Below are 25306 nucleotides of genomic sequence, written 5' to 3'. Positions count from 1 at the left end.
GATATTAAGGGGTAATTTTTTGGTATTAAAATTAAGTGGTAAATTTATGATTGTTACTTTACTAAAAGTAGTCCCTATCCTAGACAGGAAAGACTAAATTACTTTCGGCTGATGTTAGTTTCTAATCAAGTTCACTTTGTCTAGCTTTCACCTAGTGTACATTTGCAGATTGCATATTATTAGATTGTCACTAAATTCGCTCAAGATAGGAACCAAAATACCGCAAATTTTGAAATACAATGTTGAAATAATGAATTGAACTGGCTTAAAGCACAGCCTATAGTTGTTTGCTACAACACAAGTCCATCTTTATCAATCTATATCAACATAAATTGAAGCGGATAGAAGTCTAATACTATGTGAAACATTTACTAACACTAACAAAAAAAAAGAAATTTTCTTACTGCGAACATCGTTTAATTAGACATAATAAGAATAGTAAACATAAAAATATTAATAACATGATCATTTAATTTATAAAATATCAACTTCTATTTAAATCATAACATTTTTACATTCATTTATTTACAATCAACTTCTATACTTTTACAACACCACTCATCTTCAACTATATATCCTTCTTAGTCATGTTCAAACCACCACATAATTTCTCATCAATACTAGCTGAACCAATATTTTATCCGAATAATTTAACAATAACAAAAAAACCAGATTTAATACCTGGTATACCCGATGGAATATTAGCATTAATAGCTCCTATTATAGCTTATTGGACTTATTCATCATTCTTTCATATTATTGATGTTTATGAATTAGCTGAACAATATAGAATTCATCCAAGTGAAGAAGAATTGAAAAGAAATAAAGTTACATTACATGAAGTTATAAAAGATGTTATAATACAACATATTATTCAAACTATTGTTGGATTAGCTGTATATTATATGGATCCTGTTCCGGTAACAGGTCATGAAACATATATAATGTGGCAATTAAAACATAATTATTTTTCATTTTTACCAGATTCATTAATATATTATGGATATATGTATGGATGGTCATTTTTAAGATTATGTATTGCAATTACAATAATTGATACTTGGCAATATTGGTTACATCGTTTAATGCATGTTAATAAGACATTATATAGAAAATTCCATTCACGTCATCATAGATTATATGTACCTTATGCATTTGGTGCATTATATAATGATCCAATAGAAGGGTTTTTATTAGATACTATGGGAACAGGAGTAGCTGCATTAACAACACAATTAAGTCATAGAGAAAGTATTTTATTATTTACATTTGCAACCTTAAAAACAGTTGATGATCATTGTGGTTATAAATTACCATATGATTTTTTCCAATGGTTATTTCCAAATAATTCAGTATATCATGACTTACATCATCAACCATGGGGAATTAAGTCAAATTTTTCACAACCTTTTTTCACTATTTGGGATAAATTATCTGGAACTCAATATAAATTTATGGAAGAATTTAAAGAATTACAAACTAAAATAACTTTAGATAAATATAAAGAATTTTTAGAAAGAAAAACAAGGAAAGGTCCAACCACCATCAAAGAAAAAGAAAATTATAAAGAGGAATTACAATTAGAGAAAGAATGGATTGAACAAGAAAATGAAAATAAGAAAGATATATAGAATAGTAAATAATTATTTTATAGCTAGTTAATGTTTTTTTGAATATAATAATAATTAATAATTTCAATGCGTATATTTAGTTTTTGTGCGTTTTAATTTTTTTTGAAACTAGCCAGATCTTATCAACACAATAAAATGTCAAAAAAGAGTGGAGATGATATATGGAAAGGAAGTGTTGAAAAAATTGTATGTAAAATCAAAAAGACTCAGCCATTATAGTCTTACTTTACTAACCTGCTTTTTTAAGAACTCAGAATTATTCACATTGACGTATGGATCACTAGTATCTCAACTATGTCGAGACTTTCAAAATAATTATCAAGAAGTAAACATTCAATTAGATAAAATGGGTTACAACATAGGTTTGCGATTAATAGAAGAGTTTCTCGCCAAAACCGGAATCCGTAGATGTTCATCATTTAAAGAAACAGCAGATATAATATCAAAATTAGGTTTCAAACTATTTTTAAATTTCCAACCAACAGTTGAGAATTGGTCAAATGATAATAAAATTTGTTCACTTATAATTCCAGAACCAAATCCTTTAACGGAATTTGTGGATTTACCACCAACAGCTAAAGATTTATGGTATTCTCAAATATTATGTGGTGTATTGAGGGGAGCTTTACAAATGGTTCAATTGGATTGTGATGTTTATTTTGTTAAAGATGTTTTGAAAGGGGATGATAAGACTGAAATGAAGTTGAAATTGAATAAGATTTTGAAAGATGAAGTACCTGTATAATGGGAGAATCAAATGTTGGTATTTTTTCATGCATATATATCTAATAGAAATCACAAGTTCAGAGATCAGCTTTTCAGGTCAGGTATTGGTAAATCATTTATCACATAAAAGCTTAGAGTCATAGGTGTTCGTACAATGAATCAATGAATTTACGTCAAATGAGACTTACAAATTGTAGTACTCTTTTTATAAACTGAATTTGCAGCGTAATTAGAGTTCTTTGAATTGATCTGCGTGGGAAATTAAATGCATTTTTAATGTGATAATTGTACAAATGCCGTCAATTAATTGATTTTATCTACTTATAGAATATGATACAACTAAATTATACAGTCTAATCCTTGTGATACTAAAATTAGCGAGCAACAACGGAGCAACGTTTGGTTTGGCAATACTAGATTCTTTAACAGTCAAGAGCCGTTTAGTGCCGCCAGAATAGCAAAATACTTTTTTTAAGTTAGCTAAGGCTAATTATGCTATTAATCCATTTTTTGTTTCAGATTCTTACCAATTTTTATTAATTAACTTTTGTGTCAGCTGATTCTAAGTCACTTATATTTCTAGGAGGTAAATAAGATTGACTATCAATTAAGGTTTCAGCATCTTCCATCTTTAAGTGAGCAGCTTGAGGTCTTTGTATACTAATAAATCTCGTAGTCCTTACTCTATTTGGTGAATCCTTTTTGTGAGTTTTGTTTGTGAGACAAACAATTACTAATAAAATTGAAACAATCACTAATGGAATTGCAACGATTAAAATCGGTATTAAAATTGTTAATCTTCCTTGATGTGTTGTATCTATATCTGTCGTATCTATATCTGTAGATGGTTTTAGCATGATGAAGAAGTATAAGAGACCAATATTTCATGATAAAAATTTTATAAATTTAATATGTCTAATTTTAAGTTATATAATATATCAAAATTTAAAAATGTATGCAAATTTATGTAACCCCCACTATAAAATCTAGACCAAAGGTTTACCAGTAATTTTAGCATCAGGATCTGATTCATCTTTTGCACCATATACAGGGTATGTATTGTATCCATAATCATAAGGTGTATAAAAAGTTGATCTATCATACTCGTTTAATAATTCATTTTTCTTAATTCTTTCTGGTAAATCAGGATTAGCAATAAAATGTCTACCAAATCCAACTAATGTACGATCATTTGCATTTGAATCCTTAACAATGTTGGCCCAATTGTCTTTTTGATCGTAAGTATAATTACCACCTCTTAATATGATACCTTTCCAAAATTTGTAGAAATAATCTAAATTAATATCTTCAGTAACTCCATCTTGATCATATCTACCATCTACCAAATCAATAAAGGCTAATTCGTTACCTTGATCTGCTCTTTTTTGAAATTCTTTCAAGATGTAAGTGTAATCCTCCTTACTATACGGATTAACTCCTGGTTCTTGAAATTCATTGTATGGTGATAATCTAATTGCGACCTTTGAAGCATCTGCGACTTTGAAAATGTTATCAATAACTTCAAATAAAAATCTTGTTCTGTTTTCTACTGACTTACCACCATACTCATCAGTTCTTGTATTTATCAAGGGATGAAGGAATTGAGAAAACAAATAACCGTTTGCTCCGTGAATTTGGATTGCATCGAATCCAGCAACATCTAAAGCTAATCTTACAGCATTTGGATAGTCTTCAGTAGCTAATTTATGAAGTTCTTCTTTTGTCAATGCTCTCAATAAATTTCCACTTTCTTTAGCTTCTTGTTCTGATTTCTCATGTTCATAAACATCACTAACACCAACAAAGTCATAACCTTTTTCTTTCATTAAAGCAGGACTAGCAACTCTACCTAATCCCCATAATTGAACAGCAATAAATCCACCAGCTTCATGAACAGAATCAACAATTTCTTTCCAAGCTAATGCTTGTTTCTCATTCCAAATACCAGGTACATTGGGATACCAACCTAATTTTGGAGTAGCAATAGTTGCTTCAGTAACTAATAAAGAACCATTTTTAGCTCTATCTGTATAATATTTCAATTGCAAGTCAGTCAGAATACCATCCCCTGGATGTGCTCTATTTCTTGTTGTTGGTAAATGTGCTATTCTGTTCTTTAATAATGCATTACCTACTTTAATTGGTTTGAATAAATTTGAAGTTGCAATTGTTGAATTTGTCATATTTATAAATTGTAATATATACTTGCGATTTGAAAAATATAATTGAAAATTAATTAAGTTGTAGATTTAATATTTGTAATTGATTGTGAATGATATGAAATGGTGAATTGAATTCAAGTTGATCTTTTCATCTATTTATATAGTCTTGGTTTTGAACATTTCGGATATCTGAAATTTTTACATTGTGGTTCAAAGTCATATTTTCCTTTTTTTTGCCATATTGCTTAATAATAATTTTTTTGGTTTAGTAATACAAATGGAGCTAAATGATTTCCTAATGGAGATTATTAAGATTTTTTAAGTTTTTTACGAGAAAAAACGAGAGTTGTTGATTTATAATCATAATTTTGAATTAACCAAAGCTACAATCATTTACATGATTAAAAATTATTAAAGTCTTATCGGCTTTTGAGCCAGAAGGAGTAATTGATGGCTAAAGTGCTCAAGTAACTACTTATTGATCACTAGCAGGCTCTCTAGGACTTGTGAATATTTTATTTTTTAGTGGTAACAGTTTTCTCACACAATATCAAAATATAACCAATCTTTGAGTTATATGAAGATAACTAGAATTTGAATCCACAATTGAATTGTGATTATAACTAATGAGATATCTCAACTTCAAAACTTCTCAGTAAGAATCTAATGTAAAATGAATACCCTATGCACCACAATATTCATGTTCAATATGGTATAAGTGTGCTCTTTGTTCTCCCATGTGAATCACAGATTTTAACACAATTATTTCTATCTACATAGCCAATAAGTTTAACGGACAGTTTTATTTGTTTTCATCCTCCTACTTATATTAAAACTTTCCATATATTAACTATCCACGAAATAATAAGGTTTAATGAACTATTCACTTATTACACAAAATCAAATCCTTTTTTAGGTTTTTGCAACCAAGAATTAGCATGCCAAATTATTGCAACTCTTATATATGCGAGCTAGTTTATTCAATATCAAATAAATTTTGTGTCTCTTTTTTTCTTATCCTCTACAATTAAAGACTAATTACAACAAAACGAAAAATCAATCAATCAATCTATATAATCCAATTGCCACATAATTGGGACTAATATTTACTATTTACTAACTTCAAAAGTCTAGATTCACTATTAACTGAGAATTATTTGTAAGTCATTTCACCCACATAAACACGGAGACAATCTGAGTTGACTTCCTGAGATACTTTTCTGGCCCAACGGACAAATTAACGATTTTATTAAACTTGAGAGCCAACCTTTGGAGACAAGCTTAACTAACTGACTGGACTATGATTTGAATTAGACACTGAAGTGAAGCAAGTGAGATATTTGGTGTTTTGAGTATTTGAATGACGGCCCTTTTCGACTTTAGTACTTGATATACATGACCGTGATTAAGTGAATTGTTCTGTGATAGCTGATTCTGATCCAATTTTTGATTTAATCCACCTCATTTCATCATTATTAAATTCATTGCAAATGTTAAGACAAACTTGAGATGTAGCTCAATTTTTGGTTTGACCCAAGGCAAAAAAAAGACTTTAGAATCGGCTTTGTAACAACTAGATATCCAGTCAATTGTTTTATATGAACTCTGAATTACTAAATACTTCTTAGGTATCCCTTTTGATATATTAGATTCAAGTCAGCAATTATCCCAATATCATGTCGGAATTTAAATAACCGAACGAGATGAAACATAGTCAAATCAGTAAAGTTCAAAAATTTTGGAGTGCAATAATTCTATGAAGCAGTATAGTAATTTGTATATTTCTTCAAAATCAAACAAGTCTTCATGACAATTTATGTGGAACATTGTTGCCAAATATCATTCTAATTTATATGAATTAAGCAGCCAAACATTAATAAGAAGTCAGAGGATTTTTTTGGAACTGGGTTTATATGCTAAACAAGTGTTTGATGGTTAATCAAATATAGATATATCGCAATTGTAGGTACAGAGTATGACATACTAACCTGAACAATTGTTGTCTAAAAATTTACTTATTTATGCTGCTAAAATCAAGAAAAAGAATTAAATCACATGACACATCACGTGTATAAACCAATTGGTAGAGAAGACCAAATTCAATTTTGCTAATAGCACAAAATCAAAATTAATATTTACATTTTAACTTAATTTGGATTATTCAAACAGTTATTGATGTATTAATTAAGATTCTATTAAACTAAATTGAAATATTAACATAATGAAATTAAATTTATTAACTATTATTAAAAGAATACTACTCAATTTAGAATTTGTATAAAGCCCTTTCATCATTAAAATTGATTCTTTTCCAATTACATTATAAATTAAGACCAATTGATTTGTATATTCACACATCAAGTTAATTGTCTATTCAATTTGTCATTCATTAAATCAAATTCACTATAACATAATATTCATTCATTTTATTTTTATTTATTTGCATATTCAAAAGTTGTTTGTCTTTTCTATTTAATAAATTCTTCCATATCTTAATTAATAAATTAATAATTAATGCCATTACCTTCATTACCATTCAAAGTTAAAACAAAAGTATCATGGCCAGGAGAAGAATCAGGAGATTTAGGATTTGTTGAAAATGAAATGATCCAAGTTTTTTCAATAGTTGATGAAAGTTGGTGGAGTGGGAAACTACGTAGAAATGGTGCAGAAGGTATATTCCCCAAAGATTATGTTGAAATTTTAGAAGATAAATTATCAAATAATTCTTCAAATTCTAATTTATCTACACCAATTAAAAAGAATAATAGTGGGAATAATACTCCACAAAATACAAGAGCTAGTAATACTATGTTAAATTATAAAGTTGGAAATTTTTCATCAAATAAATTATCTTCACTGAATTCTTATGATAGGTTAAATCAAAGTTTTGATGGATTTCCTACAAAATCATCTAATATACCAAACAATAGTAGTTGGTCCACCAACAAAAAGGTACCTATCTCATATGAGGAAAATGAAAGACAAAGAGAGATTGAATATTTCAAAAGTATGCAACAACAACAAAATTATCATATAAAATCTCCTAGTCCAATGCAAGATCATAGAAGAATTCAACAACATAATCAATCAGATCCAAATTTATTAAAACGTTATCATTCTCAACAAAATTTATCAAGTCCTAAATTTAAATCAAATTCTTATGCTGCTGGTATGAATGATTCAAATGTTGCATATCATCAATCAGAATCAAGAAGAAGTAATAGAGTCCCCAAAGAACAAGAAATCCTAAAGGAATATGAAGAAATTGCTAGAAAACGAGCAGAGTTAGATATTGAATTACAGCGTTTGAAAAGAAATAGTGAACAACAATCACTACTTAAAAATTCGACTTCTCCATCACCGAATAAAAGATCATCACCAACAAGATCAAAAGATGATTATTCGATAGATTCATATGGGACTTTAAATGATGATAAGAGATATCAATCTAGAGATGATTTAAGTAAAAAAATGTCAAAATATATATCTGATGAAGAAGAAGATATAATCAAAGATCAAACTATGTTAAATTATATGAATTGTGAATTAGATAATGAATCACCACCACCTCCACCTCCACCAAAACATTCATTAATTGGTCAAAATTACGAGTTAACAAAATCACAAATGAAATTTCCTTTCGATGGTGATGATTTTAAAATATCAAGTAATCAAGATACTACAAGATATGAAGAAGATTATAAAAAATTATATTTACAACAAGAAGAATTAAAAAATTCTATAAAATCTTTACAAAGTGATGTTATGAATTTATCAGAATTAAGTGCAACAAGTGCAGGTTCATTTATGAGACATAAATATGAAAAAGAAATTGAAGAAAATACTTCTAGTTTACAAAATTTACATATAAATGAGCATGAAGAAGATGAAGATGATGAAGATGAATTAGATAAATTAGAATTGAAATCAAATGTAATGGAATCAGTATTTGAAGAACGTAAAACAAAAAATAACATCTTCAAGAAATTATTAAGAAAATCAACTCATGAACAATTAAATCCAATGGAAAGAAAATTACAATTACAAGATGAAATAGATATGGCTACTTATAAATTAGATATTACTAGAATGAATTCATTAACATCAAAGGAAAAACAATTAAGAACTAAAAGAGTAGTTAGAAAAGAAGGAAATTTAATTGTAAAACCATTAGATTATGTTTCTGATATAAATACAAATGAAACTATTAATCAAGAAGAAGACGAAATTGAAGAAGATATTGATTTGTCAACTATAAATTATGATAAAATTGAATCATTTGTTTCTAATTATGAAATGACTCATGATTTAAATGAATTTATTTCTGATGTTTCTTTGAAGTTTCATTCATCAACACTAAACAAGATAAGAGCAGTTTTATTACATTTATGTAAAATCAAAATTTTAGAAGAAAATTCTTCAATTATATCCCAACAAAAACCAAAATTAATAGATATTCAATTAAAACAAGAATCTTCCATATTTCAAATGAATTATATTTTTAAAAAAATTCTTGATGCTTTAAAAATTCCTTGTGAAATAGTCTTGGGGTTTTGGAAAAAACCAAATGAATTTTATCATAATGAACAATATGTTATAAATCATTGTTGGTTATCTATACTAGTTGGTTCACAATTTAAATTAATTGATATTTTAAATTTTAAATCACCTGAATTGTGTAATTTAGTGGATTTAAAATATAATGAATTTTATTTTTTATCAAAACCTTTAAGTCTTGTTTCTACTCATATACCATCAATAATTGATTTACAACATGTAATGCCACCAATAGATCCAAGTATTGCTTTTTATTTACCAAGAACTTATTCTGGTTTTTATGAAAATAATTTATCTATCATGAGTTTTAATAATGCATTAACAAGATTAAAAAATTGTGAAATTTTTGAAATTGAAATTAATTTACCCGTTGATAAAGAAATTTTCACATTAGTAAAAACTTCAAATTTAACAACTAATGATTTAACATTATGTCAAATAAAATGGTATAACAAAAAAAGAATAGCTAAAATTAAAGCTTATTTACCAAAAAATGAAAATATTGGAGTTTTACAAATTTTTTCAGGTCCTAAAGGTTTACAAAAATTTTTTAATAATATTCATCAATTATCAATTGTGATACCTTTAATTCATGAAGGTAAAGAATTCCCCAAATTAAAATTTGTACAAAGATTTCCAACTGTACAAAGTTTAAATAATGATTTATATATTATTAAACCACAATCAAATAAATTGATTTTAAAAAATTCTTATAGTTTTGAAATAAATCAATATCCATCACAATACCATAGCATAGTTTCGGATTTTAAATTGGTTATTGAATCACCATCTGGTAAATATTTTAAACTTGTGAATCAAGAAGAAGAAATTAACCAACATGGTAAATATGTATCACAAATTAAATGTTCTGAATTAGGTTTATATAGAGGTTTAGTAATTGGTGATAATGGGAATAGTTGGTATGTTTTTGCTCAATGGGAATGTATTAATAATAGTATTGATTAATTAGATGATTAATATAAGTCAATTAATAGATCTTTGATGAGTAAGCTTTGTAGTGAAAGAAGTTTCTTACTTATAACCTGAAAATATACCAAATAATATATATTCTTAAACTAATTAACCTGTAAAAAAAAGTGAACCGAATTAAAAGATAAATTTGCAAAAACCAAAGTACTTGAAAATCAACAATTATACCAAATATAAATAAGTAAAAAATAACCTAAATTAACGATAAAAAAATATCAAAAAAAAATTAAAAATTCAACAACTCCTGATTATTTTTTTTTACTAATAGATCCATTTTTTTTATTATCTCTTTTATGATTATTAATATTTCCATAAACAATATAACAATTACCTTGAGAATCAATTTTATTATGAGTTTTTAAATGTTGAGCTAAATTATCAGATCTTGAAAATTTTTTATCACAATATTTACAACAAAATGGTCGAATATTTGAATGAACTGATCTTATATGTCTTTTAAGATGTTCTGATCTTTTAAATTGTTTATCACAATCTATACAGGGAAATGAACCTTGTTGATTTTGTAAAATTGTTGTAGTTGATGATTCTGAAGTTGATGATGATTCTTTTGTTATTGTTATTGATTTTGGATCTTTTTTTGATTTTGATTTTGTTGGTTTGGGTTTTGAAGTGTTGGAAGTTGTTGGAGAAATTGATGGGGAATGGGTTTGGAATTGTGGATCTTCTTGTTTTACTGTAGTTGATGTAGTTGTTGAAGTTGAAGTTTTTGGATTAGTTACTGAACTTTTTCTTCTTTTTTTCTTTTGTTGAACTGGTAATTGATTGGTTGAATCAATTATATAATTGGAATTATTTAAAAATTCATCTTCTTTAATATTGAAAGTTGATGATGATAAATTAGTTGGTGAATTTTGTAAAGATGTCGTAAGTTGTTGTTCTTTTAATTGTGGTGATTGTTGTTGTTGTTGAGGCGGTGGTTGTTGAAATTGATTGATTTGTTCAATTGAATCACTACCTAAAGAATTAACAAAATTTTGTGAAGAACCAACATTAATATTCCCAAATTGTATAGAATTTCTTCTTGTATTATTTCTACTACTATGCATTCCATTAGTATAAGAATAAGATCTATGTTTTGATGAAGGTTTTATTGGAACTTTTGTTATTGAACTTAAAGGATCTAAATCTAAATTTTCATCAATTATTGCATTTAATGAATTATTATTATTTGTTGTTGAAGTTGTAGTTGAATTTATACCAGTAAACCAATCATTTAAATTTGATGATGATGATGATGTCTCATCTGAAAATTTGAAATCTATTTGGGACGTTGATACACTTCTATTGTGTGTTGAAGGGAATTTCTGTTGAAGTGGTGATGTTAAAGTTTGAGGTATTGAAGAGTTTTGTTGAATGTACTGTTGTTGTTGTTGTGGTGGTTGGTTTTGTGAGGGGAGTAAGTTGAATTGCTGGATTTGTTGTTGTTGTTTTTGGAATTGGATTTGTTGCTGTTGTTGTAGTGGTTGTTGTTGTTGCTGGAACTGTTGTTGTTGTTGATAATTTTGACGTGAAATTTGTTGCTTTGTTCCAAGTATAGTACTTAAACTTGGTGATGATAATGATGTAGTTAATTTATAATTAAATAACTGTAATGGATTTATAGTACCTTCATCATTCATTAATTCTTCATCATTATTATTAGTGTTATTTTCATTATTTGATGAATTTGAGCCTATGGAATTTCTAGTTGAGCCTGAACATGCTTCTGCTGCTGCTGCTGCTGCTTCAGCAATTGTCTTAGGATCCAAGTTAATCAAACTTGATGATTGATCTAATGATAATGGAGAAGTTTGTTGTACTTGCTGTTGTGGTGGTTGTGGCTGTTGATAAATTTGTTGTTCTGTAATATTATCTTCTTGTATTTGATCAAAATTAGGTTGATGTAAATTTTGTAAACGTTGCGCTTGTAATTGATCAATCATTAATGAATCCAATGGACTTTGTTTTAAGTTATTGATTGGAGTTCTTAAACTTAATGAAGTTAATTGATCAATTGGAATAGTATTTGAATTTTGTCTTTTATGTTGTTGTTGACTCTGTTGTTGTTGTTGTTGTGGTGGTGCTGGTGGTGCTGGTTTTGGAAAATTAGATTGTGGAAAACTTGGAGTCGTTGGAATTTTTGGAGTTATTTGTTGTTGTTGTTGTTGTTGTTGATGATCATTACCTCCTAAATTTAATAAATTAGTTGAAGTTGACGAAGATATTGAACTTATTGAAGTATTTGGAGTACCACGTTGATTTTGATAATTACTATTGTTATTATTATTTAATAAAGAACTTGTTGATAAATTACTAATTTGTTCTTCATCTAATTTATTATTATTTTGATTATTATTATCAACTATAATATCATTTAAAAATTCTTGATGTTTTTTAAAATTTCTTAATTGTAACACTTCTGATGGTATATTGTTATTAGTATTAAAATCTTCTTTATCTTGTTCTTGTTGTTGTTCTTTTCTCATTAATTCTAATTCATTGTTTATTGAAGATGAAGTATGGAAATAATTATTTTTAAAAAATATTTCATCATTAAATTGCACCGAATCAATCAATTGATTTGTATTTGAATTTGAATTTGAAGTTGAAGAAGTAGATGGTTGAGATCTTGAAGAAGAAGAAGAATTAGTTATTGATGAATTTTGAGAATTGTATGAAGTTGTTGGTGAATAATTCGAACTTGAATTTTGAATTGCTGATGGTAATTCATTAATAGAAGTATAATTCCCATTATTAGTATTAGAACTATTACTATTATTATTATTATTATTATTTATTGAATCAATTTTTAATAAATCCTCATAATCGTTATTATTATTAGTTATTGAATTATATTGATTGAAGTTTTGTGAATTAATATTATTATTATTATTATTATTATTAATAATATTTGAATTACCATATATTGTATTATAAATTGAATTATTTGCTGTTAGATTATTTGTTGGATTAGTTGTAGTATTCTCAAATATTGATTGATAATAATCCAGTGACATTTCGTGAAAAAAAAGTGCCGTGTTGTAAAATTAATTTAATTGAGTTGTAAATAAATTGAATTGACGATATTTGAAAATTGATTGATTGATTGATCAATTAATTGAATTAATAAATTACTTGACTAATTAGTGAATGAATAGATTTAATAAATAATTGTAAAAGATTGAGTAAAGTATATAAAATTATAATTAAATTGAGGTAAAGAAACCCAAGATTATATAAATTAAAAAAGTGATAGTATTAAGTTCTTTTATTGATATGTATATTTATTAATTTAGTTGTTGAGGAACTTGTAAATTATAATTGATTAAATAGATATATATAAAGATAATTGAATGGATTGGATTAATATAAACTAGAAAAATGAAATTGAAATTGAAATTGAAATTGAAGTTGAAAGTGATATAAAATTTATTTGTAATTAATATATAATATTAATATGGCTTGGTATTCAAAATTTAATCTCTCTTTTAAAATTAAAATAAAATTTGGAGAAATTAAAAATAAAAAATTAAAAATTAAAAAAATTAAAATAAAAAATTTAAAAACTTGTTTTATTAAAAAAAAAACCAAAAGTCAAATTAAATCTAGTTGTGGTGGTGTTATGAATAATTAAGTAAAGGTATTATAGTACTTTAAATTGATAATATAAGAAATATATTTTAAGTAAAAAGTATTAAATCTTAATGTACTAAATTATGAATCAAAAATTTACTTAAATAAAGAGAGATAAGATAAGATTAAGAAGAGAGAACAACGTGAGACAAGTTTAATTTTTTTATTTAATAATTATTACATATTAATTACATATATTAATCTATTTTATCTTTTAATTACTTTACTTTCTTTAATCAATTGATTTAAACTAACTTTAAGCCTTATTCTTTTACACACACATTGATACATATCAAAGATAACAAGTTTATTAATTGAGATTGATTTGATTTAATTTTTAATAAATTTATTAATATAAGGAAATTATTATTATAATAATTATAATTTTAAATATATAAAGGTGTGTACTTTATACAAGTTTTATATAACGAATTACATAATACTATTAGCAAGAATTATGTAATATATAAATACTTGCATAAATTAAAGTATTTAAATTACTGTATATAAATAAAAGTAGTGTAAAATTGGATAAAAAAAGAAAATTTTAGAATAAATTAAAATAATAAAATAAATAATTAAATTAAATCTAAATATGACATATTTTATAACCATTATTATTTATAATCAATTCGTTTATAATATAAATATATATATATATTATTACGTTATTAAATACTTGTTACTATCGATTGAGTAGTCAATTGATCGTTACATTTATTGCCAAGTATCAATTTTGTCACTACAAATCAATAATATGTAATACATTGTATTGATATTTCTGTTTAAAGTAGTACAAGATTAATATTATTAGAAGTAAAATTATTATTTAAAAATAAATTAAGATTACAAAAACTTAAAAAATTATATTTACGATCTTGTTTTATATACAGGATAAAGCTAATTTCATATAAATTTTAATACTTAAAAGTTTAACATATGTTTTTTTGAACTAATACTAATTTTATGAATTAATATGTATTCACCATTAGCTTATTCTTCAAACTATGATATATAGAATTAATGATCAAAAATCAACAATAATTTAAAACCAGTTTAAATTCATTGACCAATCGAATAAATAACCAGAATTTTTAATTCGTTTAAAGAAATAGGAGAATTTAAACAATTAAATTTATAATAATATGCAATTCTAAAACCGTAAATATTTAATTCCAGACTTCGGAAATTAAGAAAATATATGATATTTAAAGATTATGAAAAAAGAATTAAATAATAATAATATAATTTTAAATTTAACCAATCTTGTACTTATTTAATCTTTAATCAATGAATATATTGTTATTTTGAATTTATTATTAAATATTTCAACTTACTTCAACTTAATTGTTAAAGTTCAAAAATTTAATTAATTATTCGTCTATGTTTCTATTAATTAAAATTTCTAAAAATTTAAATTTAGACTTTATATTCTAAAAAATGGATATAAGGTTATTTTCACCTTTTTGTAATATAATCTTATACGTTTATCAAGTATATGATTTAGTATTTTAATTTTCCCTGACATTTTAATCAAATTTGTTTTATCATATTAATTTTGTCATTTATACGTTTGGTAATTAGACTGATTAAAAATTGAATCAAATTTGAGTAAAATTTAGAAATAGGTAGCTAAAGTTGAACTATATTTTTAAATTACAAGTTTGCCTTTTTTTCTTCTTCTCTAACAATCAAGAAATTCGATTTTCAGGACATTTGTATTAATTCACCTTGTTTACTTTACTCCTATTAAATTGATTGTTATCTCAATAATATAATCTGTTGTTATCTCAATAATATAATCCGTTGTTATCTCAATAATGTATTCGTTATTTTTGACCATTTGAGCCGTTGGATTGATATGAACTTAGAAAAACAGCTTGACAGGCGTACCAATATACAAAACAAATGAAGATAATATTACTTTGACCAAAAGATCTAAAAGTCAAGATAGGTTATTCTTGTTAAAACAAAACTGGCTTCCACCAGGCGGTTTTATAATAAAGCCTAAAAAATTAAGCTTTAGATAAATTAAATCTCTTTAAGGGGTATTTATTTTAAAAATGACAAAAGACCACTTAAAAACTAATTTTTAGCTTTGTGTGTAAAAAAGGTGAAAAGTAACTTGCATAAACTTGAATTCTTATTTGAAATAATTAAAATATTATTTGATGAAATATTTTGACATGAAATTAATATGTATATAAATGGTATGGAAATATAATTTAAATAATATTGAAATTTTGATTGACATGAAAGAATTATTTTATTTTTTGATAGTTGATTTTGAGAAAATTGAATAAATATATATTTATTTTTGTTTTTTTCTCTTTAGTCCAAAGTCTTTAATAATATAACTGACAATTATTTATACAACCTTTGGAACTTATAAGTATGAAGAGATAGGTTCAGATTACAAAAATCATTTGAATTAATCAATACAATTGAGTATAGTTTCTCAATATGTGTTTTATCTTATCAATATTTCATGTTAGATAAATAAAAAACTCCGAGTGACTATTGAGAAAGTTATATGCAGTATACTTCAAATTAAAATATTTATTATTTTGAAGCACGAGCTTAATTTTATTTATCAACTAATGTCTAATTCAAGAGATAAAAATAAATACTTCATCAGGTAGTAAATATTGATCAGTAGAAAAGTCTCACGAGCCTTATTCAAGAAATTAACACATTGACTTAATTGACTTGTTGTAAAATTGAGTTCTCTTTGTATGAGCTTTGATTGTAAACATTATATGACACTAAATTTATATAAGGAAAAAAAAAACATTAAAAATGCATTTAAAGGGACAACTTAAAATTTGATCATTAAAAAAATCTATACAAATTCAATCAAAGTTATAAATATAACACCTAGTTAAAGATCAACTTGATAAATCATTTTAATAAGCCAAATAAACCATCTTCAATACTATAGAAAAGATCTTATTGTTTTTCATAGAACAATAATAAAATTAAACTATCAATATAAAAACACTACCAGATTTTTTTTAATAGATAAATTGCCATTTTTTAAATTATATCATCTAAATTTACAACCAAAAAATTTTAATCGATACTATTATTATACCTATCTAATTATTTAAGTCAATCATCAATCAATTTAGTCATTTCGTTAAAAATAGAGAAAATAAATTTTTCTGATCCATATATATAAATGTCCTCATTAGAAAAGGATTCAAAATCAGATATCTCATCAACAACTAACAAAAACGATCAATCAAATCAAGAACAACAATCACATAAAAGTCATTATCACCCAAATCCATTATTACAAACCCCTGAATTTAATACAAATCATTTACATCATGAATCAATACGGAATTTGATTGCATCTAATTTTAAACATCAAAGTGATCAATCTTTAAATAAACAAGATCAACAACAAGATTTACATGGAAATAGTACGAATTCAACTCCACCTTATTCACCAAGTCTAAAATATCATCGTAAAAAATCAAATTCAATAAGTAATGGAGTCTTATCAAGATCAAGAGCTTCCAAAAAAGTATCATTCTCAAATTTTAATTCAAATAATATTTCAAAAAATTTCGAAAATGTATCATCTTCTTCATCAAATGCTTCAATTGATAATTCTGATAATTCAAGTGATGAAGAAGAAGAAGATGGATCAACGTCATCAACAAATGAAGGAAGTGATAAGTTTAATCAAGGTGATGTGACCTTACGTCGACCTGATTTTAATGGATCTCATTCATCACCGAAAATTAATAAATATAATAAACATAGTTATCAAATAGATAATGATGATTATATAAAAAATCAAAGATTAGCTCAATTCACGACTAGTGTTACTCCATCTCCTGCAAGTTTATCACCAGCAATGTCATCAGTTGCATTACATAATAAAAGAAATAGAATGAATAGATCACCAAAATTCCATTATGGTGGTGAAAAATTAGCATTATCAAAATCATTAGATTCACAATTATTAGATTATAGTGATTCAAATAATTCAGTAAGCAGTTTTTTACCTGAATTTAATAAACGTCCATTAACTGATACTCCAATGGTATCTCATGTTGGTTCACCAATAACCAGAGATCAGTCTGATAATGATCATGAAGAAGAAGAAGAAGAAGAAGAAGAAGAAGAAGAAGAAGAAGAAGAAGATAATGATAAAACAGTTGAAGCAATAGATCCTAATGATCCAAAAAAAGACGATTTACAAAAGACTAAAGGTAAAAATATTTCACATTTAAATTTATCAGAGTTAGCTGATAATTCATCTTCTTTATCTGAAACAGAATCATTAAATAAAGCAAGAAATTCAGCTGCTCATGCAGGTGCTTCATTAGTTGGAACACAATCAACTTTTACATCAGATATAAGAAGACCAACATTTACACCATCAACTTCAGCACCACTTATAAAAAATCATGAATTTTTAGCTGAAGATACTCATTCAAGTCTGGTTAGTCCAATGAGTTCAATATCAGAAGCTCAAAAGAAAGTAATGGAAAATCAACGTAAAGATTCAGAATTAGTAAGAAAAGAGCAGAGAGGTTTAGAGATAGAAAAAGAACAACAAAAGCAAAAAATGGGAGATGATAAACAACAAACCAATAAAAAATTTAATATAACTCAAGATATTGCACATTTATTAAAAGATGTACCACCACATATGAAGGAACAATTTGAAAAAACTCCATCGATTGAAAAACTAAAAAATTTGCTATTAACTAAACCACCACCATCAGCAAGGAAAACATACACTTTAAATATCCCAGGTCAAACAAAATCTAAAACTTCACCTGATGGTAAAATTGCATCAATTGATGTTGGATCAAAATTAGTTATTGTTATGGTTGGATTACCAGCAAGAGGTAAATCTTATATTACAAATAAATTAACAAGATATCTTAATTGGTTACAACATGATTGTAGAGTTTTCAATGTTGGAAATACAAGAAGGAAAAGTAAATTAAATGCAGGTCCTGAAAAGAATCCATTACCTGATTCTCATACACCAACTGAAGCTCAATCACCTGTACAAAATGGTATAAGTATTAACAGTGGTGATTCCGAGAAAAAGGAATTAGCAGCAACTAAAGGTGCTGAACATGATGCTAATTTTTTCAACCCAGAAAATAAAGCAAGTACTACTTTAAGAGAAAAATGGGCAATGGATACATTAGAACAATTATTAGATTATGTTATATTAGGAAGTGGATCAGTTGGAATATTTGATGCAACAAATTCAACAAAACATAGAAGAATGAAAGTCCTAAAAAGAATTCAAGAAAGAAGTAATGGAGAATTAAAAGTTTTATTTTTAGAAAGTATATGTAGTGATCCACAAATTATTGAAAGTAATATAAGATTGAAATTAAGTGGACCAGATTATAAAAAAATGGATCCTGAAGTTGCATTAAAAGATTTTGTTGGTAGATTACAAAATTATGAAAAAGCTTATGAAACAATAGATGAAGAAGAAGAAAAAATTCCTGGATTTCAATATGTTAAAATGATTGATGTTGGTAAAAAAGTTGTTAGTTTTAATATTCAAGGTTTTTTATCATCACAAACTGTTTATTTCTTATTAAATTTTAATTTATGTGAAAGACAAATTTGGTTAACAAGACATGGAGAAAGTAAAGATAATGTAAGTGGTAGAATTGGAGGAGATTCAAAATTAACTAAAAGAGGTAAAAAATTTTCAAAAGCATTATCAAAATTTATGAATTATCAAAGAGAAGAATTCAGAAAACAACAATTGGAAAGATTTTCATCAAGATTAGAATTAAAATATAATTCAATTTTTAATGAAGAAGATGTTACAACTATTCCAACAGAACCAAATTTTTGTGTTTGGACATCAATGTTAACTAGGGCAGTTGAAACTGGTGATTATTTTAATGAACAATTATATTCTGTAAAACAAATGAGAATGTTGAATGAAATAGGAGCTGGTAAATGTGAAGGAATGACTTATGAAGAAATTCAACATAAATATCCAAAAGAATTTCAACAAAGATTAGATAATAAATTAACTTATAGATACCCAGGAGTTGGTGGGGAAAGTTATTTAGATGTATTAACAAGGTTGCGACCATTAATTACTGAAATTGAAAGAACAACAGATCATTTATTAATTATAAGTCATAGAGTTGTATTAAGAATTTTAATAAGTTATTTTTTAAATTTACAACCATTAGATATTGTAACTTTAGATGTTCCATTACATTCATTATATAAATTAGAAACTAATCCTTATGGTACTACTTATTCATTATATTCATATAAAGAAGAAATTGATTGGTTTATTGAAACAAAACCTGAACATCAAAAAAATGTACAAGAAATGGGTCTTGCTTTTAATGAAAAAAGATTTTCAATTGTTCCTACTGTACCTTCTAAACATTCATTATAAATTTTTTAATGGGTTAATAGTTTATAGTTTTTAAGTAGATAAATGTATAAACTTTTATTTTTTTTTGTTATTTCATATTGATTAACTATAAGAAATTACATATTCATGTTGCATACTTAATTGGTATGGCACGTGATTATCGGAGATACAACTCCAGTTTTGTGTCATTTTGTCCTTGAAATTAGCATTTTCTAAACTGGTCTATATCTCCTGAACCACTGGAGCTATACACGATTTGGCAGTTTTAAAAAACTAATTAGGTCAAGATCTAGTTGTTGGTACTATTTTCAAAGCTGTACCTGCTCATTTGAGCGAGATAGACGTTTTGCTTAATAACTCAACAACCAGAAAAGTTTCATCAATGAGACCTAGTGCATCATCAAGTAGAACTAGAAGGGTATTTGTAAATGTAATAAAAAACCCATACTTGAAAAAAAAGTGAAATACTCGGGCTCAAATTAGAAAAACCCTCAAATTTTTTTAGGGGGTAGATTTACAGACTTTCTAGCCATATTGAGAACTCTGAGTACCATCAAGAACCAATAGGCAACATTTATGTATCATTAAAGCTCCAACTTATATTAAATTATGTAATTGCTTAAGCTTTGCTAGTACATGTTTCATTTTTGCAACAATAATATTGTTGACAGCTGTAAACTCCCCCTTTTGAGGATTTTTTAGGGCACGTCATTGTAATTAAGTATCTGTGGTTCAGTTTGCTGCTAAATAATGTAGCTCCGGTTTCTCTATTGTACTAATTTATCATGTTTATTAAAGTCTATTCTAGCTTTAATTTAGAATTTAAAATCTTTTTCAATTGATCTTCAAAACATCAGTTGCTTGCAAATTTTTCCAGCATATGTAAATAGTGATATACAACTTTAATATAGGGTAATTTTTCTTTGGTAATAATGATATGATTCGGTTGTTGTGCTTCTCAATTTACACTTCAATTTTTTGGGCTAAATATCTTAATATGTTATTATATTTGCAGTAATTATACGTGTAAAATGTACAAAACCTTATCAACGGTTTGGTAGCATCTTTTGAAACCATTCGTAATTTTCTTGTCTCAAGTTTTAAGCTCTCAGTCTCCGAATAATGAATGTGTAGGGTTCGAATTATCTGTTTTTTAGTCTTTTTTGACCGTTGTTTTTGGAAGACTATTGTCTTCGGGGCTTGGTTTTGTCTGGGTGCTGTTTTTTGTTTGGGTCGATTTTGGTCTGCTTTTTCTCCAGTCTTGGTCTGCTATAGTCTAGTTTTGTTGTGTATAATTCAGTGTCAGTGGACTTTTGGCTCGTTCTTAAAGCTTTGCTATACTTTAGTCTGATCTTTTGATCGATGTATTGATATTATCAAAATAATTGGATCTTTCATTAATCAATTGTAGCTGCAATATTTTAAACTGAATTATATCAAAATTGAATCAGAATCAACTTTCTGTCTCTACCAAACAACCTGCACACTCACAGTCATGTATCTCAAATATTAAAGTCAAAAAGGGTTGTCAGTCAATTAGTCAATACTCCAAAAATATCACTAGTTTCACTCCATTGTCTAATCTAAACCATAGTCCAATCAGTGAGTTAAGTTTGTCTTCAAAGGTTGGGTCTCAAGTCTAATAAAATCATTAATTTGTCTATTGGGTCGGATAAGCGTCTCAGGTAGTCATCTCAGATAATTCCCATATTTGAGCGGGTGAAATGTCTCACAAAAAGTTCCCAATTGATGATGAAACTAGAATTCTGAAGTTAGTAGTAAATAAATAAATAAATAGTTCTACATTTGTATGGATAAAAGTAGAATGGATCAAAAAAGTATGGATAAAAGTAGTTTGGATAAAAGTAGAAGTTGGTGATCAATTGAAAAGAAAAGTTGTAAAATAAAAAAAGAAAAATTATTTTTGCTTTGTCTATATCTAAATGGCAAAATTTTTGTTATGCTAATCTTTAGTTGCAAAATCTTATTAAAAAATTGAAACACAAAAATAATTAGAATATAGAGAACATATTAATCTGAAATTTTATAAGCTCAAAATTATAAAATTGAATACCTCTAATAAACCAAAGAAGTAATGACAAAACTTTCAGTTTACTGTTTATTAACTCAACTTGATTTTTGAGACGTTTTGTAGATTAATAATATGCTTTCAAACCATTAAATGCGTACTTTTATTGTTGATTTTCAAATTGACATTTATTTATGTGCAGGTTTATAAGGCACGTTATAACTCAAAATCATAACAAATAAAACTGCAAAATTGTGAATTTTTAATCAGTTCATAAGCGACAACATCATCATTTTAAGACCAATCAATCTAGATGATAGTATTCAAAATGCAATTTTTGTACAAAACCGACAAAATTCAAAACTTTTTGGGAGTTATGTGACATCAAGTAATTGAAATAGAAATATGACAAACTCTTATTTATTTTGGTGCTGAATCAAGCTATATAATGCAAAAAAGGAAACTTCAGACTTGAGAGGTATTTAATACTGAAAAGCTAGAGTTCTGTAGCGCTGAACGCTTATTTTTTGAGATAAGGTTCATGCTTTCGGTACCATCAAAATTCTCAATTGGGGGTTTACCAGTCATTATATTATACGTTAAAGTAGTATAATAGTTGAAAACTAATAATTAAAGGCTCTAATGCTAAAGTATGTCATTCATATAAATGACTAATCTGACTAGTAAGTCCTCAATGGTACAAGGCAGCTATAAAGTCAATTGTGCTGCTCTAAACCCCTTTTTAAAAAAAATTGAGAATTTTGCCAAATGACGGCGAAGCACGTCAATTTTTTTCTCGACTTTTTAGCCATCAATAACAAAATGCCCTTTTTATTGTTTCTCCAGTTACCCCTACTTTCTCGCTTCTCTTTGATGTGGGTTGTTTTTCCATTGATCTCTTGGTTCTTGAGATTTTCAAGGATTTAGCTAACTTCGTCAATTTTGCACCTACACTAACAAAAGTAGCGCCAAAAGAAAGATCCCGCTCTAAGTAAAAAACAAGACTACTAAAATGAAGCAATACTCTTGTGATTCTTGAGTTATTGGCAGTTTTAGTTTTTGTTTATATGCAGTCACATACAAATACAACTCAAAATGTAATATTTCAAAACTGACATTTTCATGAAGTAGTAAAATTGTTCAATTACTACAAAAATTATAATATTATAAACTTAGTCAAAAAGTGAGTGTAATTTATATGACACTTTTATCTCCAATTTGAGTGTACACGGAGTAAAAGCCATTTAAAAATGGAATTTTTCTTGTATGCAGTATTTTGTATTGAAAAAATTCTTCATCTCAAACTTTCATTTATACTCGTAGTTATTTAGGTATTTATATCAATCTCAAGCTTACGCAATTTTGAATGTAATTAAAGTTGGACTTTAAGCTCCCACTTGAACAGGGAGGAAGTTATTCAAGTAGTTTATTTACCAATAACGTGACCCCGGAGATATAAATCCGGTTTTGTGTAATGCTGAGCCTGACAGTGGCCAAAACTAAACTGGCCTATATCTCCTTATCTGGCAAAGGTATCGGCGCAGAGAATTGTTTTTTAGTCTTTTCAGATCAAGATTTAGTGTTTGCAGTTAATTTGAAATTCATAGCTACTCATTTGAGCGAGTTAGACGTTTTGCTTAATATCTCAAGAACTAAAGGAGATTTAATAATGAGACTTGGTTCATCTTGTAGATGTAGAGTAAGGGTATCCAAAATTGCAATAAAAAATATTAGAGAAAAAAAAGTGAAATGTCTGGGCGTAAAATGATAAATTCTCAATTTTTTTAGGGGTAGTTTTACAGACTATTGAGCCAAATTGAGAACTCTGAGTACCATCAAGTTTCAATAGGCTACATGCTTGCACTGTATTTAGCAATAAATTGGCTCTATTTGTCCAAATGATTATGCTGTGCAAAGACATGTTTTTTTTATTTTGCAACAATTGACTTGTAGATAGCTGTAAACCACCCCCAATTGGGAATTTCTTTAGGGTACTTCTGTAGTATTCATGAACTTAGGTACCATACACTTTTTGTTTCAACTACCTATTACTTCGTCTTTGTTGGAGTATGCTGACATATCCAGTTTATAAAGATTATTAACTTTAAAATAGATATTTTGAGAAATTCATTTGAGTTTTAAAACTTTTATAGTTGCAAGTTCTGGAATCAAGGCCAATTTTTTGCTTAATAAATTTTTTGGCCAATGTGGCTAAATCTTCGAGTTAATGTGATAACGTAGCTGGTCTTCTTTATTCAAGATTAGAATCTAATACTTTGAATTTTTCGATATGCTTATATTTGCAATTTTTGTGCGTGTTTGGTAGCAATTTCTGAAACAATTTTTTGTTTATAAAAATTTAGATTTCAACTTCTCCGTGCTGAAAACAAAATAGTAAACCTATCATCTAACTTGGTAGATAGCAAAAGCATGCAATTTCAATCAAAATTTTGAATTTTGTCTGAAGTAAAGAGTAAAATTGATTCATAGTTCATTACGTACAAATCGAATCATAATAATCTTCTCCGGACTTCAGAGGTCTTCACTTCCCTTTGATCTTTTTTTTTCTACTTTGATGACTATTAGCAACTGCATTAAATCAATTACTATATTTGTTACATATTTAAATGGAAGCTTTTTCAATAGTCAACTACTTATATTTAGTTGCTTATTCGCAATAACATACCTGATTAACTCAATTATAATTTTAAGTTGAGAAGTTAGTGATTTAAAATAATCAAGCTCAGGTGCTGTTGATTTTTGAATATATTAAAAACCAAGTTTTGGTGTTGGAGCCTGTTAGTAACTTTCTCTTCGATATCGTACAATTTTGAAAAACTTTTTAGCTTCTTTAATCAATCGCTCCACACTAAAGTTAGAATTAAGCCCCTAGTTTAAAAAAATATCAAACTTCATATAGATTTGAAACGTTTGATACGTTTAATAAATTCATGCCTCGATAGGAAGTTAAAAGTATAACGAAAACTCTAAATAATTCGACTAGTTTTCTGCCCCTTACAATTACTTATTCTGGAAATTGGGTCATTCCTGAATAGAGTTATGGTGAAAGGTTAATGGTCCAAGGTCATTCACTACAAGTAATTTAGGTAGGTCAATTAGTTGATGAAATTCTGGAATAAATCTGGTATGAAAAATATTAGTCTTGATTAAAGTGAGT

The 25306-nt window shown here is 26.7% G+C and overlaps 7 protein-coding genes across 7 annotated transcripts; 4 read left to right on the top strand and 3 right to left on the bottom strand. All coding sequences in view use genetic code 12, as the record gives it.

Moving 5' to 3' along the window:
* Nucleotides 1-587: 587 nt before the first annotated feature.
* SUR2 (sphingosine hydroxylase) lies at nt 588-1631 on the top strand (the record flags this gene model as incomplete). The annotated part of the gene is made up of 1 exon (XM_051765045.1): nt 588-1631. The coding sequence occupies one exon, from the start codon at nt 588-590 to the stop codon at nt 1629-1631; it is 1044 nt and encodes a 347-aa protein (XP_051618397.1).
* Nucleotides 1632-1766: 135 nt separating this feature from the next.
* KGF54_004354 (TRAPP complex core subunit) lies at nt 1767-2376 on the top strand (the record flags this gene model as incomplete). Its single annotated transcript, XM_051765044.1, has 2 exons — nt 1767-1817; nt 1879-2376. The coding sequence occupies 2 exons, from the start codon at nt 1767-1769 to the stop codon at nt 2374-2376; spliced, it is 549 nt and encodes a 182-aa protein (XP_051618396.1).
* Nucleotides 2377-2893: 517 nt separating this feature from the next.
* On the bottom strand, nt 2894-3214 carry KGF54_004353 (uncharacterized protein; the record flags this gene model as incomplete). Its single annotated transcript, XM_051765043.1, has 1 exon — nt 2894-3214. The coding sequence occupies one exon, from the start codon at nt 3212-3214 to the stop codon at nt 2894-2896; it is 321 nt and encodes a 106-aa protein (XP_051618395.1).
* A 129-nt stretch (nt 3215-3343) lies between these two features.
* EBP7 (Ebp7p) lies at nt 3344-4540 on the bottom strand (the record flags this gene model as incomplete). Its single annotated transcript, XM_051765042.1, has 1 exon — nt 3344-4540. One exon carries the CDS (start codon nt 4538-4540, stop codon nt 3344-3346), a length of 1197 nt encoding a protein of 398 aa, XP_051618394.1.
* Nucleotides 4541-7033: 2493 nt separating this feature from the next.
* KGF54_004351 (uncharacterized protein) lies at nt 7034-10045 on the top strand (the record flags this gene model as incomplete). Its single annotated transcript, XM_051765041.1, has 1 exon — nt 7034-10045. The coding sequence occupies one exon, from the start codon at nt 7034-7036 to the stop codon at nt 10043-10045; it is 3012 nt and encodes a 1003-aa protein (XP_051618393.1).
* Nucleotides 10046-10317: 272 nt separating this feature from the next.
* On the bottom strand, nt 10318-13086 carry MSN4 (stress-responsive transcriptional activator; the record flags this gene model as incomplete). The annotated part of the gene is made up of 1 exon (XM_051765040.1): nt 10318-13086. One exon carries the CDS (start codon nt 13084-13086, stop codon nt 10318-10320), a length of 2769 nt encoding a protein of 922 aa, XP_051618392.1.
* A 3797-nt stretch (nt 13087-16883) lies between these two features.
* Nucleotides 16884-20120, top strand: PFK26 (Pfk26p; the record flags this gene model as incomplete). The annotated part of the gene is made up of 1 exon (XM_051765038.1): nt 16884-20120. The coding sequence occupies one exon, from the start codon at nt 16884-16886 to the stop codon at nt 20118-20120; it is 3237 nt and encodes a 1078-aa protein (XP_051618391.1).
* Nucleotides 20121-25306: the final 5186 nt, after the last annotated feature.

This window comes from Candida jiufengensis (genome assembly GCF_024610255.1).
Source record: "Candida jiufengensis strain CBS 10846 chromosome Unknown scaffold1, whole genome shotgun sequence".
NCBI classification, from domain to species: Eukaryota; Fungi; Ascomycota; class Pichiomycetes; order Serinales; family Debaryomycetaceae; genus Lodderomyces; species Lodderomyces jiufengensis.
The sequence above is the reverse complement of the archived record's forward strand: the minus strand, read 5'-3'. Positions and strand labels throughout refer to the sequence as shown.